Source organism: Rhagoletis zephyria, unplaced genomic scaffold (assembly GCF_001687245.7).
Source record: "Rhagoletis zephyria isolate East Lansing unplaced genomic scaffold, Rhagoletis_zephyria_1.1 Rzeph_scaffold_00416, whole genome shotgun sequence".
In the NCBI taxonomy this organism is placed as follows: domain Eukaryota; kingdom Metazoa; phylum Arthropoda; class Insecta; order Diptera; family Tephritidae; genus Rhagoletis; species Rhagoletis zephyria.
This window is the reverse complement of record NW_016157500.1, coordinates 18,637-34,452: the sequence shown is the minus strand read 5'-3', so window position 1 is coordinate 34,452 and position 15,816 is coordinate 18,637. Positions and strand designations below refer to the sequence as shown.

The following is a 15,816-nucleotide window of genomic DNA, read 5'->3' as shown; positions in this document are numbered from 1 at the left end:
GAGAATAACCGGTCACGGTTCGTAGGAATTCGGTTCGAATGTGCGATGTGATAAACAAAAAACCGATTTGAAAACAAATACGAGTCAATATACTTTTTTTCAAAGCGTATTGGAATTGGTTTGTGGGTCCGTTTTGAATCACTGCGAACTGAGTCAAGGCGCTTTATTGGCAGAAACATGATAATAATTTAATTAATATGATATTTCATGGGGTATTAGATATTCGCTTTTTTCAGAATTAAAAAACAGTTGCAGTCACTCGCCAACTCCTTGAAAAACTTTTTAAAAATTTCACTGACCATAACAATAACCTTAAAGTCAGATTCCGAGCATGTTCTAGTAATTTTTCTCTTCCTCGAAAGGAAAAGCACTTATTTGCTTTAAACTTTGATTATAGAACTTATCAAATAAAATACAGCTGTCGTGCTACAAATAGTTATCTTATAAATTTATTGTCAAGTGAATATATGTGATTATATACTTTGTAAAGCAGCGGCCGCCGAAGTCAAGTGATTACAAGTGCATATTGACACTCTGTAGCAATCAGGTTGGATCTGTAGCCCGGCAACAACTTAAAAGTATAGTAAAAAATTTGAGGAGAGTCTAATCAAAAGCTGATATTTCCACGGTAGATTATTTTACAAAAACAGCAAATGTTTTTCAAATTAAACATCTATCGCAAAATAAAGCTTTTTTGCAATTATGTTAATAAATCATTGTACTCGTTTCAACGTAGAAAAGCCTTAAAAGCCATACTCATATATTCAGAATATTTCGAAACAAGATACCTAGTTGGTTTTCCAACGGAAATTTCTCTTGAAGGTAGTACTAGAAAGCCAAACTTAAAAATTATCAAAAATGGAAATGTCCTTTTTTTATTAGATATTCCTGATATGTTCTCATACTAATCGCCTCTTTGCAGGCAATTGCATTTTTTCATGAAACGGTTTCTTATAAAAATTGCAAATACAGTAGATCTATTGAGCTTTGTAGCAAAATTAAATGTTCTACTACCTCACTGCGGGTTTTTCTAATCAACTGCGATTTATTTTAAGCGTTATTTTTGTATTTCCCAGCTTAATTCAATACAAAAAACCATTTTTTTACAACTTGAATTATTACAATTAAAAAAATATAATTTGTTGAAGGAAAATATATTTTGAATCAGTAAAAGGTGTTTATGCAACATGAAATTTAGTTACATACATATGTATGTGTATGTGCTTTTGTATGTAAAAATATGTTAAAACGCCAGCATTCAATTTAAATTTATAAACAGATGGTAACCTTATTCAGAAATCTAAATCCGTGCAGCCATTTCTGAGTGTCGGTATTTCATTTAGTAAAATTTTAAGTCACCCTGCACCGCTAAAAAATTCTAACTTAAAAAAATAAATTCTTATTACGCACCTACTGGCCCTGCGCTTTCATTTTACATCTCATTTTTTTAATCCGAAAGAACGCTGCAGATCTGCTAACCTTCACAAAAAATGCTGTTTATAGGTATGTATTACTCTTCGAATAGATGGCAACCCTTATCAGTATTATTTTCAAACTAAAGTTTTTTAAAAATTTTAAGTTTGGCAACCCTCTTTAAAGTATTTTCAAACCTTAATCTTTTTAAATCTTCTTTGTCTGGCATTGTGAACCATATTCTAATTAACTAATGAATTATTTTGAATTTGATTTTTTAAACACGTGGCAAACCACAGTTTATAAAAAAAAAAATTCAAACTCAATTCGGTTGATTCCGCAGTTTTAGTATTACATTGAACATACCAAATAATTTGAATCTAACTTTTTCTCTTTCCTCTTGAAATACCTCAAAAATTTATATACATATGTTCAAACTATAGATTTCTTAACACTCTTTTGCTTGACACCCATATTTTAATATTTCATATAACTTTTGTATAAGTTAACTAAATTCGACTCTCAAAACAGGTGGCAACCCTCTGCAAAATATTTTGAGCTACTACCTCCTTAAACCGCTTTCTTCTTGCATCCATTGGGTGATACGAATTTTAATTACCTACCTTAATTCAAATTGAAATTTAATTTTTACACAGATGGTAACCCTCATGAATTTAGTTTAGAAATGAAGCCTTTTCAAAACCATTTCGATTGATGCCCTACAGGAATAGTTGATTTATTACTTTAACTTAACTTAAACTTGAATTAACTTGAATTAAACTTTTTAAAACGTGGCAACCCTATTTGAAAAAGTAAAACCTTATTGCATATCTGCAGGCTAAGTTCTTTAATTGGACATCTCATTATTGAAAATCGAGCGAACGGTGCGGATCTTATGGCATTGGTTATTAAAATTTTTGAATTATATTTTTTAGCAGGTTGCAACCCTTTTCGGAAAAGTTAAATCCTACTGCACATCTACAGGCCAAACCCTTTCATTTGAAACCTCATTTTTGAAAATCGAACGAACGGTGCAGATCTGATGATCTGGAAAAAAATTCATTCGCGAATTACATACATATATACCAGACATTGGAAAAGGGTGCTGTTTTTGTGACTTTAACAGGCCTATTCTGCGTTGGTAACAAAAATTTTGTTACCGGTTAGTAAAGTTACCGAGTAGTGGGAGTTTGTTAAGTGTCGAGATCTAAAACTATTCAGATACAGAATCAAATTCATCAGCTGATTGGATATGCTAAAGATAGTATTTCAATTATTGAGAGTGGAAATAATAGTTTTCTTTATAGTAAAAATCGAGTCCGATACGTCAAACGTGCTGAAATGACAGTTAAAATCCTGACATAAACCACGGAATGATTCGTTTAGTTCAAAATTAGTTTTGCATGGCTTTAAAAATAGAGGTCGAAAGTGCCTTGACACTCGAGAAGGAACATTAAAATTTACCTCAGCCAGGAGGGCCGGGCTATTAATCAAGCCTGTCATTAATTTTACGATAAATATTATACCCAGCATTTCTCTACGGATTGCGAGTGTAGGCAAATTTATGAGCTTTAGACGACTTGTGTAAGGGGGGAGATTGTAATCTGAATCCCAGTTAAAATTACGCAATGCAAAAAGCAAGAATTGTTTTTGAATTGATTCAATCCTTTCTGAATGAACTTGGTAGCGGGGATTCCAAACAATAGATCCGTATTCTAGTATAGGTCTAACTAAACTGGTAAAAAGAGCTTTTGTAACATAAGGATCTTTGAACTCTTTTGACCATCGCCTTACAAATGCAAAAACGCCTTTGGCTTTATTGACTGTAACATTAATATGATGGTTGAAATTTAGTTTGGAATCCATTGTGATACCAAGGTCGACAAAATTGGATACCTGCTCCAGATTATAATTTGATATTGAATAAACAGCTGGTTGAACAGCCCTCCGAGAGAAACACATAACTTTACATTTTTGAAGGTTTAGTGGCATATAGTTTGCATTACACCAACTAACCACGTTGTTCAGATCCGCTTGTAACAAAGACCTTTCTTCGATAGAGGACAATGTTTTAAAAAGTTTCACATCATCGGCATACATTAAAATTTTTGAATGTTTTATTATAGAAGAAATATCATTAATGAATATCAGGAACAGAATCGGACCAAGGTGGCTTCCCTGAGGAACTCCTGAAGAAACTTTAATGATGTTGGAAGAACAATTATTAACAATAACTCTTTGTGTTCTATCAGAGAGGTAAGATGAGATCCATTGAAGAAGACTGGGCTGAAAGCCGATTAGGTCGAGTTTACGGATGAGTAACGAGTGACATACTTTGTCAAAAGCTTTACTGAAATCGGTGTATATTACGTCGGTATGAGCATTTTCTCTAAAACCGTTTGAGACATGAGTTGTAAACTCCAATAAATTAGTGATAGTAGATTTTCCTTTAGAAAACCCGTGTTGAGATTGTGTAATTGAAGAAGATATAGAATATGTCAGCTGGTTAACAATAATTGCTTCGAATAATTTGGGGATAGCGGAGAGTTTCGCTATGCCTCGATAGTTTTCTATAGACGACCTGCTGCCGTTTTTGTGAAGTGGTATTATGAAAGACTCCTTCCAGGCTGACGGAAAAACGCCATGTTTAAGTGACAAATTGAATAGAGTTGTTAAAGGCTCGCAGATGTTCTCAGCGCAGTTTTTAAGAAAACAGGTCGGAATATGATCAGGTCCAGGCCTAAATGACGCTTTTAAGGTTTTTAAAGAGTGTAAAACTTCATCGGAAGATATTACTGGAATATAAGCAGAGTTGATTGGACAAAGCTCGTACGGATAGTCTCCACTTATAGGGAAGTCTACAGAATAATTGGACCTAAAGAACCGAGCAAACATGTTGGCAATGAGTTGGCTGTCGCTAGATACAGTGTTGCGATAATGCATAGCGGACGGAAAACCATGTGCCTTACGCTTTGAATTTACGAAACCATAAAATGATTTAGGATTGTTAATTAAATTCTTCTTAATTTTACATAAATATGAATTATAACATTTCTTATTTAATGCAAAGTAGCTATGCCGCAAAACTGAGTACCTTAGGTAATCACTGTGTAAGCCCGTTCTTTTATACAGTTTAAAAGAGTGCGACTTTTTATTTTTCAATTTTTTAAGCTCTTTAGTGAACCATAATTGTATTGGTTCTTCATGAACAATATTACGTATTGGCACATACTTTCGAAACAAATTGAAAACAGTATCATTAAAGTGCTCAACGCTACGCTCCACGTCATCTCTATATATTGGCCAAGATAACTTTGAAAGTTCTTTGTTAATTTTCCTGAAATTTGCTTTCGCAAAAACATATCTAGTACTTGAACTTGACTTATTATTATGTATTTCATTTATGATTTCGTAGCTTAACTGAAGAGCAGGATGGTATGCATCTTCCGGCAAAACTAGGGGATCACACCGATTAATAGAGGCCTTCGGAACATCATCAACGTAAACGAGATCCAAGACCTTTCCAAACTTATTTGGACATATATTTATTTGTTTGAGGCAAAGTTCAGCCATTTCCTCCAGAAATACATTGTAACTATCTCTAGATGAAACTGGTACAACATCGGTGTCAATGATGTTCCATGAAATATGTGGCAGATTTAAATCGCCCAAAACAATCATAGAATCGGATGCCGTAAGCATTGCATTTACGGTCTCAAGTAAAGAAACTAGCTGCATATATACCGATACGGCAGAATTAGGAGGGATGTAGCAAAGAGCTAAATAAATATAAGTCTTTCCAGCCTGTACACGTATACATTTAAATTCGGTATATTCAATGACAGGAAGACTAACTTCCTCGGATGGTATCGATGAATGCACCGCAAAAAGAACACCACCGCCGATTCTGCCCACGCGGTCACTCCTGTATATTTGATATTCATTTGGAAGAATTTCGGAATTAAAAATATGAGGTTTGAGCCATGTTTCGGTCAAGGAAATAATATTATAATTGCAGTCAAAACCTTTTAAATATAAGTCAGTTAATTTGGTATTCAAACCTCTAACGTTTTGATAGTAAATACTTAAATTAGACTTGCGAGTTAGTTTTTTGAATCCGAATTAAGATTAGAAATTTTAGCTACGTTATTATTACTTTTATTAGGTTTATACTCAAACTCGCGAACAAACGCCCCGGTCGGCCAAAATGAACTATTTAGTAGTGAATCAAAATCTTCGGAAGCTACATCAATTTTAAAAGATGAAATATCGCGATCGTATTTAAAATTAAATTTACGAATAAATACATCTTTAGTTCTAATTTTAGTCGATATGTATGACTTTATATCATCCGAAGAAGTATCTTTAGCAAATCTAGAGACAAAGATTGATCTTCTCGGAGGAATTACAACCAACTTTTTGGTAATGATGTCTGATGTGCGGGGCTCCGAATTATTCGGAGGAACTAAGTTAGACAGTGCAGCTTGAGATGTTGATGGCAACACTGTTAAATCAACGGTTTGACTATTTTTAGAAGTAGACCTAGTGGATATGGCTTAAGATATCGAAGGCTCCAATGCCTGAGGGCATGGAGAAGATAAATTAATAAGTTCTAAGGACTGGGATGGAGGATTTTTTTTACTAGAATCCGTGGCTGTCTTTTTAGGTGGACTAATAACATGCCCACCTTTATTTTCTCGGCTATCCTCAGAGTGTGGAGGGTCGTCGAGACAAGTGAAAGACCTAAACATTTTTTCGTAATGCTTAAATTTCTCAACAAGCGCCGACAGATCCTTCCCGATCTCAGAAAAACCATTTCTGGACTGCCTGAAGAATTTAAATAAATCAACTTCGGTTGATCTACATTTTTGACAAGACCAACGAAGACCCTTACCCTCGTTAATAGCGTCTAACACTCTACCGCTCAAACCAGCACATTTTATATGGGCAATCCCATCGCAGAGCCAGCATGACACATAGGAGTCGCTTTTAACGTTGCAATTGGTGTAAATACACGACATGTTTAAAATTATATTTATTTTAAGGTTTTAGAAGCAAAAAGGCAAAAACAGTTTTGAAAACGATGTACTAATAAGTGAACCAATCAGCTGGTAAATATCAGTTGGAAAGCTATGTAGCGAACAGTTTTAAATGCACTGTATATTTGACACCTAATAAAAACAACGCAAACAGCTGTGACAAAGATGAAACAGCAGAAATGACAAAAAGACAAAAAGAGCAAAATCAATGTGCACAAACAAAAACAATTGTACAACAACAATATATTATATGAAACAAAATACTCGGCACATGCAATTAAGAATATCAAGTTGAATTAATCAAATTTACAGGAAATTTTGATGTTTTACTTATCTTTAAATTGTGCACCAGAAGTTTATTAACACTTTATTTAATTTTTTTCTTTAGTAAGCGTAAACAGCTTTATAAAACACAAAATTTAAACAGATCATAGAAAAACACAGCTTCACAGCTTGACGTTTGCGTATAATTCCACTTCACTAAAATAACAGAAGAGCACTTTGTCGAATTATAACGATTTCCAAAAGCACTATGCGTTCAGTTGATTAATGAACTGAAACCATTCCTCAAGGGCTCATGTAAATTGCATGCCATTCCGAGCCATATAAAGGTTCTGTGCGCACTTCGATTTTTTGCCACTGGTAGCTTTCAGCGAGCATTGGGACAAGATCAGTTTTCTTCACTCTCACAAGCATCAGTAAGTCGCAGTGTGACCGATGTAGCACGGGCATTAAATAGAATTACCCATCGATATGTTAAATTCCCAAAACGTGAAGAATTTAATGCAAAGAAAATACAATTTTTCGAATAACATGGATTTCCGGGAATAATAGGCTTAATCGATGGGACTCATATAAAAATATGCGCACCAAAAAAAGAGATTGAACATGTGTACTACTGCCGCAACGGTGGCCATTCCAAAAATGTACAAATTATATGTGATGCCAACCACCTTATATTAAATGCAAGTGCTAGATTTGGAGGTACAGTGGGTGCCACTCAAAATGGCCCACCTGTGAAAAGTTAACAAAAAGTCTTATAACTCCAAAAATTTAGTTTTTCTTTATTAACTTTTTTATTTTTCTTAAATTTTAGACAACAGCCAACAAAAAACCGTAAACATATTTCATTGATAAAATACTGTTTTCAATATTTGCGAAAAGAAAGCAATTCATATCGTTATATATGAGCCACATGAAATGCCCTACTTATTTAAACTTAAGAAAATACATAAAATAACCACACATTTCTTTAAAATTAGTACTTTGTGGGATATCCTCTTTGATTAGTAACTGATTTTAACCTATTAGGAACAGATTCCATCAATTTTTTCATATAGTCAGGAGATATTTTTTCCCACTCCTCCATAAGGGCAGTCTTGAGGTCGTTCAAATTTGATATTGCGCGCTTCCGAATTTGAACTTAGAATTTTTGCCATAAGTTCTCAATTATGTTTAAATTGGCAGATTGTGGAGGTGTTTTCAAGACCTTAGGACAATTATACAATAACCATTCCTTAACGATGTGGGCGAAATGCTTTGGATCGTTATCTTGGTACAAGTGAAAAGTATGCTCTATTCCCAGCTTCTGTGCACTTGGTTTCAGATTTTCCCGCAAAATGTTTAAATATTGAAATTTGTCCATATTACCTTCCACGAAGCACAGATTTCCAACTCCTGCTGCTGAACAAGCACCCCACACCATCACATGGCCACCACCATGCTTCACTGTAGGTCGAAGATGTTTCGGATCCAGCTCTTCATTTGGTCTTCGCCATACGTTTACCCTCCCGTCTGATCCAAATAAGTAAGTTGAATTTGGATTCGTCAACAAAAATTACGTTTTTCCAGAACTCAAAATCTTTCATGTAGTAGGTTTGAGCGTTTTCCAAACGAATTTTCTTATTTTTTTCACTAACGAATGGTTTTTTCCGGGCAATTCTTCCATGTAAACTAGCCTTATGAAGAACCCTTCGGATGGTTGTTGCACTGCATTTTGTATTAAATTGTTTCGTTAACATATCTCGAAGAACTGGAGCACTTAGTCGTGGATTTGATTTGACTTTTTGGAGAATCCAATGCTCTTCCCGTTCATTAAGCAATTTCTGACGAGGATGTTTTGGTTTGTTTGCGATTCGTTTTTCTTCATTATAACATTTTATTATATTTTTTATAGTACCGCGTGGCCTTTTAACCATCTCTGCTATTAATCTTTGACTTTTACCGCTTTTGTAATGTTGTATTATTAAATTTCGTATTTCGATTGTGGTTTGAGGAGCCATCTTACGAAAATGCGCAATATCTTACACTTCTAAAATTCGCACACGCAACTAATAACTCGAACACATGAACAACATGTCTAAATGAAGCAAACAGACAAATATTTACTAACAGTTTTCGTGAAACACCGTTATCTGTGTTGCTTTCAATGAGTGGGTCATTTTGAGTGGCGCGTAATTTTTGGTGTATTTTGTTGCTATCTCGTAAATATTGAAAACATCTCCATCTCTTTCAATTAATTTTGCTTTCCTTTATTGGTTACCGATTGAGCTTTGAGAAAAATAATACCGATTAAAAATAAATAATAAATCTCTGGTGTTATAACATGTTTTGTAAATTTTCCGCAGGTGGGCCATTTTGAGTGGCACCCACTGTACAGCCCATGACTCCTATATTTGGCGAAGTTCGAAAGTGCACGATTCTCTTAAGCAACATTTCGATAGAGGAGAACGTGATTTCTGGCTTTTAGGAGATAGCGGATATCCTTTACAAGTATACCATTCTAATTTCAAAAGCATTTCTAGACATTTTAAACCTTAAAAATTCTTTACTTAGCCTTGGCTGATGACTCCAATCGCTGAACCAGCATCTAACGCCCAAGAAATATATAATATATCACATAAAAAAACAAGAGCTATTGTTGAAAGATGCATTGGGGTGCTGAAGAGCAGATTTCGTTGCCTAGCCAAGGCAAGGGTACTTTTTTACAGTCCACAAATATCAGGCATTATTATATATGCTTGTATCGTACTGCACAATTGTCTTATATCTGCTAGAGTGCCTTTCAACGAAAGGATTGAAGAATCTGAAACACACATAGCCGATGAAATTAGTCCAACATTTGACAATGTTTTAAGTGAGGCACGAAGACAACGAGCAAGAATTGTTGAAGCCTTTCGCCAGTGAATAAAAATGGAAATAACTTTCTTTTATATTTGAAACTTTAATGTAAATTAATGCAGGTCACACATTAGGCTGGGTTGGTAATTTTTTTGTTTGAATCGAATTTGAATAGTCAAGGGTATCGGTAAGGTTCTAGAATACAGTGCAAAATTTTAGATAAACCCATCAAGCCATTTCGTCGAACAATGAAAATTGCAGCATGATTCAATATTTTTAAAACTCCTTCACTCTGGGTCAATATGGATTGATCATATACAGTGGTCGAATAAATTTTAGCCGTACCATATTTTGACAAGTTTTAACATATGATTTTTTTTTTATTTAATTTTGGTTATTTTTATATAAAAAATTAGTTCATTCTTTAACAAACCCAGTGTAAATCCAAGTTTTAAGCCTTGTGCATATTAAAACAAATATCAACAAACGTTCGTAAAAAGTTCGAGCTTTTTTAATTAGATGCCCTAGAAAGGTTCTGAGCATGCAGCTTTGTATCCCATTGAATTCTGGTAGAATAAAGAATAACTTTCAACTTGCACTTTATTCTACAAGAATTCAATGGGCTACAAAACGGCATTCTCTGAATCTTTCTAGGAAATCTAATTAAAAAAGCTCGAACTTATTACGAACGTTTGTTGATTTTTTTAATATGCGCAAGGCTTGAAACTTGGATTTCCATGGGGTTTGTTAAAGAATGAACTATTTTTTTTAGTTAAAACTTGTCTAAATATGGCGCGGCTATAATTTATTCGACCACTGTAATTACTTATAGATACTTTTTGACTCTATTCAAATTCAATTTAATTAAAAAATTACTAGCCGTTAAATAAATTTATGAATCCAATTTTTATTAAAATAAATAAAATGTGAAGTGAAATATTCAGTCAATATTAATTATTAAAGGCAAAATGAAATCATTGCTGTTTTTTTTTTTGCATCTTTCTTCAAGCTTACTAATTCCTCTAGCGCCTGCACTTTTTTTTCTCGTTGTGGGTAAAATCGTCATAATCTATTACTTCATCAGCAAACAACTTGTCTCTTGTCTGGCGCTTCTTAGTTTTCTGAAGTACCTTTGGCGTTTTGCTATTCAGAGTGGAGGGCATTGCATCGTTTTGATATGCGTCCGTCTGACTCTCCGGAATAAATTGTGTAGTATCCACTTCACTAACTTCTTCAAACAACGGAGGGCTCCGATCTATAAAGCAATCCTCTTCCTATAGAAATTTNTGATCTTCGCATTGAATTGATCCGTTGAGCTTTAGGGGCTCCGTGGAGCTTGGACTGCATTAGATTGCGGAAGGTACCCACGTTAAACCTAAAACTACATCTCCGGAATAAATTGTGTAGTATCCACTTCAATAACTTCTTCAAACAGCGGAGGGCTCCGATCTATAAAGCAATCCTCTTCCTAAAGAAATTTGAATTAATAAAGATACATTAATAAGCATACATACTAACAAATAAGAACACACTTAATAGGGCTGTTCAGGATCTTGCGCATAATATGCACATTATGCTCTTGAATTTCCACATTCGGTGCACTCGTAAATTACAATTAAAATGAAAACGGTTGCCGTGGTAAATAGCACAAAATTTGGAAATGCAAATCCAAGACTATTTGCACAAGATCTGGAACATCCCTATTCTAAAGTATTCACAATTTTGTCAAATCCAAGTTCAGGATAATAGTCTCCATCCACTGCTTCCTTTGAGATTAAATTTATAATTCTCTTTTCAAACTCTGTCATTTCCTTTAGCTTTGTTATACCATTTACGCCACTCATTTCTTGCTGCTGCTTTATTGAACTATATTTTGATTTGGTGGAGAGCCTATTAACAAATTTAGGAAAATGTTTGACGTTGTTATTTTCATTAAAAACATTCATGCCAATTACGGTATCCATCGGATGCCACCTAGGCATATGCTCTTGCATTTGCCACCTAGGCATCCGACACATCTATTCCGATCTCTACGGTCATAACAATCGAATGTGAAGGATTAAATTCGTGTGAATGGCATGTATTATCCGACGGATTCCTTCACATGCGATTGTTATGACCGTTGGGGTCGGAATAGATGTGTCGGATGCCGGTATTGGTATGAATAATTTTTACCTGAACTCGGTCGAAAATTTTCTCCACTTTTTTGCACATTTTTGTGCTGCTCCCAGTCCATTAAGTGTCGATTGTCGAAGCAATAGGTCGTGGTTTGTCAGTTCGCGCTTGTAGCTAGTTGAGTTTTTCGCAGTCCGTTTTGTGCGGTGTTCGTACAATCGTTTGGTTTGGTTGCTTACCAGTGGCGTCGGTATACGGTAACTTGTTTACCAAGTTGTGCGCGTGGCTAACGGGAACTTGTTGACAAGTTTTTCGTCATCCGCTTTGTGGTGGTATTTGTTTATCAGTTGGCGTCGGCTAACGGGGACTTGTTTACTTAAAAGTGGCGTCGGTGTACGGTACCTTGATTACCATTGTGTATCAAGAGTACAGTCAAGTGAAATTCCTTGAAAAAATCGTTGGACCATGTAGTCTATTTGTGTTTATATTGGAGTACTTACAAAAGTGTTCCTCTGTCATGCTGTAGCGGACCAAGTCGTGTCTCTGTGCCAGCTTATTGTTTGTTACCGGATCACTGCTCGTGTTTTAATGAAATGTGATTGAAGTTGAGCATTTGAAAGCACATTTGCATGTCTGGCTGTAGCTGAACGTGTAGAGATGATCGCTGTTAGTTGTTAGCTCCCAGCATGTTCGGGTTCGAATGCCGTCAGAGGCAACATGTAATTTTTAATTTTTGTTTTTGGGTTTTATTAATTTCGAAAAAGCATCTGAGAAGTGAAGAACAAAAGCGTGTACAAACGAAAAAATATAACAACAATGTCGTTGTTAATATGTTGGAGTAGTTTTGTGCTACTCTGATGTAATGCAGGGATGGAGTATATGGTCCTGCCCTAGGACATCGCAATGTCAATTGGATCATATTTTTTATATGAATTGTGTTTAATTTTGGAGTACTCCTTGGTCCTTAGGGAGTACTCTTTACGCGCATGCATGGAGTAGTCGCGATTTTTGCAGGGTTTAAGCGTTGATAGTAGATAGTGACTACGGTATTTGTTTGCAAGTACCAAAAGGCGATCATCACGTGGTGATTGTCCTAGTGGAAAGTGAAGTGACTTGTGGACCACTTGGGGTATAGGTGGACCAGTTGGTAACGACTTTGGGACCAGTTGGTAAATAGTTCGTGGGACCAGTTCGTAAGCAGTCGGAGACCAGTCCGGGAACGTGTACCGGGTACCACTTTCTCGAGCTAATTGCTCTGGGTAACCTGTTGTGTGGTTTGCTGGCTTTTTGGCTAGACCTTGAGGAGAGTTTATACGCGCATATCGACCGTTGTTTTGGCTCGCGAGTGTGTTGGTGTAGGTACTACATCGGTCGATCCATATCCCGATACGGGGACACTGTTCTGACCGGCGGGATTGTTTTTGGGTGACCTTTCCAGGGGCTGCCTGGGGTGTGGTCTGCACCCAGCGGTTTTTAACCGCCTTGACCGCTCGTTGAGTCGCCGGCGTTATAGCGCGGGCTCTACTTTGAGTCCTACCGAAACCGGGGCTCCATTTTCAGTTTACTCTAAGGGCGTTTGTTAGAGTTTAGTTGGTGCTTGGGTGCGTGTGTGCGTGAGTGTGCGGTATAGCTGCCCGTTGGAGGGGCCGAAGGCCAGAATGCCATCGCGGAGGAAGAACCGCAAAGTGGCTAATGTGGGCGCTGAAGAGTGGTCGGTTCGTATAGGGAGGCGGTGCGATTATTCGTACACCTTCTGTCGCGGAGCGGGAGAGGGTTGCGAATAATACTCGCTTCTCTGAGGTGGGGCTCGATGTCAGCATCAGGAAGCAAGGAACCAGGGTTGTGGTTCAGTCGGTTCACACCGAGATAACCCCCGATGAATTCATGGGGGAGTTGTACCGGTTGAACCTTCAGGAGTTCAGCCCTGGATGCCTTGAGAAGGACGTAAGGATGATCAGCCGTCCTTGGAAGAAGACTCCGGATGGAGTAACAAACGTGGTCTTGGAGGGTACGGACAAGTTAATGTCCGCTCTCCTTGATGCGGGCCGTTGCTACATCAAGTGGTTTTCGTTCCGAGTACGGCCGGACTTGTTTGCGTCCGCTTGCTTCCGGTGCATGGGCTTCGATCACCTTGTGGCTAAATATAAGGCGAAAAAGGAGGTCTGTTTGAGGTGCGGGCAGGAAGAGCATCGTATGGCGAATTGCGATAATGCAATGCATTGTCGCAACTGCGCCTTCAGGGGAAAGCCGGCTGATCATCTTATGATGACAGGCGCTTGCCCGATTTATGGTGCAATTGTTGCCCGCGCGCTTGCCAGACATTAAGATGGGTAAGGTCCTGCAACTTAATTGTCAGGGGGCTTATTCAGTGATGTGTGATGTAGGCGCATTGATGTTAGAGGAGGACTGCGNGAGGAGGACTGTAGCATAGCTCTGCTCCAGGAACCTTATGCCACGCAGGGTGTGGTACGAGGTCTCCCTGGTGGCTTCAGGGTTTTCACCGACCGTGGGGCCAATGCTGCAGTTGTGGTGAATAACCCGCACTTAGAGTGCGTGTTGGTAGACTCGTCTGAGCTAGGGGTAGTTGTTAGTGTAGAGGGTAGGTTCGGGAGGCTGCTCGTCAGCAGCATCTATTGTAGGTTTGGTGAGTCATTGGAACCCTACCTCGTCTATCTTGACACGGTGCTACTTCTGGCAAGTAGCAGACCTGTTGTCATCAGTCTAGATGCGAACGCCTCCTCAACCGCATGGNGTTTGGTGAGTCATTGGAACCCTACCTCGTCTACCTTGACACGGTGCTACTTCTGGCAAGTAGCAGACCTGTTGTCATCGGTCTAGACGCGAACGCCTCCTCCACCGCATGGTTCAGCAAGACATCCCGTGATATGTCGGGATATCGAAGCTGGCAGCGGGGGGAGTCGTTAGCAGAATGGGTGGCAGTAAACGAGGTGGGCATTATTAATGTCCCGAGCCNGTCATCGGTCTAGACGCGAACGCCTCCTCCACCGCATGGTTCAGCAAGACATCCCGTGATATGTCGGGATATCGAAGCTGGCAGCGGGGGGAGTCGTTAGCAGAATGGGTGGCAGTAAACGAGGTGGACATTATTAATGTCCCGAGCGAGTGGTTTACATTCGACGGTCCAATGGGTGCTAGCGACATAGATGTCACGTTGACGAATGCGGCAGGCAGTAGGGACTTCAGTTTCGACTGGAGAGTTAGGGGTGGATGGGGTATAAGTGACCACAATCTTATTGAGATTGTGATCTTGCCCCATGCGCCTCCTGGTAGGGATTCTGTGTGTCATGCGAGAAGGTGGCGTACCAGTGGGGTTGACTGGGACCAATACGGTTTCCTAGCCGAAGTGGCTATGCGGGAAGTGCCTCTGAGCGATTTTGAGGAGATGACCTCGGATGAGCAAATTGCTTGTCTTAACGAAATCGTTTGGAAGGTAAATGATCGCGCGCTGCGTAAATGGGTGCCGCCTAATCTTAGGCGGGTGAAGTGGTGGTCGCGAGCGCTCAATGACAAGAGGAAGGCTGTCCGTCGATCGAGACGTTTGTTTCAAAGATGTAGGCGTAGCGGGGGGGATAATCTGTCCCAGCTTAGGAGTCAATATAGGAGTGAGATGAGGGAATACAAAGATGTGTTAGTCAGGACGAAAGAGGAGGACTGGCGGAGATTTGTAGGGGAAAATAGGGACGATCCTTGGGGACAGGTCTTCAGGATCTGTCGGGGTCGTCAGAGTAGGGAAATCACCTCTCTTCGCGTTGGTGACACTATGTTATCATCGTGGGGGGAGTGTGCAGGGGCTCTGTTAGGAACGTTCTTTCCTAGGGCGGAGGTGCAGGTTCCTCAAGCACAAGAGGTGCCTGTTCCCCCACTAGATGCTGGGGAGTTGGGTTATGCGTTTGGCCTGGTTAGGTCTAGAAAGTCACCGGGTATTGACGGTTTGAACGGAGAGATGTGCAAATGCTTGTGGAAGTTCATTCCGGAATATTTGGAGGCTATCTATGATAAATGTATATGGGAGGGTTATTTTCCACGTGAGTGGAAAATTGCCAGGGTTGTTCCCCTCCTGAAGTCGCCTGATAAGATCAGGAGTGATCCTGCATCTTATCGGGGTATC

At 38.4% G+C, this 15,816-nt stretch overlaps 1 protein-coding gene and 1 pseudogene across 1 annotated transcript; one reads left to right on the top strand and one right to left on the bottom strand.

Moving 5' to 3' along the window:
• The first annotated feature begins 6,970 nt into the window (after positions 1-6,970).
• Positions 6,971-10,191, top strand: LOC108359589 (putative nuclease HARBI1; annotated as a pseudogene).
• A 329-nt stretch (positions 10,192-10,520) lies between these two features.
• LOC108359596 (uncharacterized) lies at positions 10,521-12,197 on the bottom strand. The gene is made up of 3 exons (XM_017611516.1): positions 12,188-12,197; positions 11,291-11,462; positions 10,521-10,846 (listed from the first exon to the last, which is right to left on the bottom strand). The coding sequence occupies exons 2-3, from the start codon at positions 11,414-11,416 to the stop codon at positions 10,595-10,597; spliced, it is 378 nt and encodes a 125-aa protein (XP_017467005.1). The 5' UTR covers positions 11,417-11,462; positions 12,188-12,197; the 3' UTR covers positions 10,521-10,594.
• Between the last annotated feature and the right edge of the window lie 3,619 nt (positions 12,198-15,816).

Coding starts and splice junctions, on each gene's coding strand:
- LOC108359596 (XM_017611516.1), bottom strand. CDS start 11,416: ATGAGTGGCGTAAATGGTATAACAAAGCTAAAGGAAATGACAGAGTTT. Junction 10,847..11,290: donor AACTTGGATTTGACAAAATT/GTGAATACTTTA, acceptor AAATTTCTATAG/GAAGAGGATTGCTTTATAGA.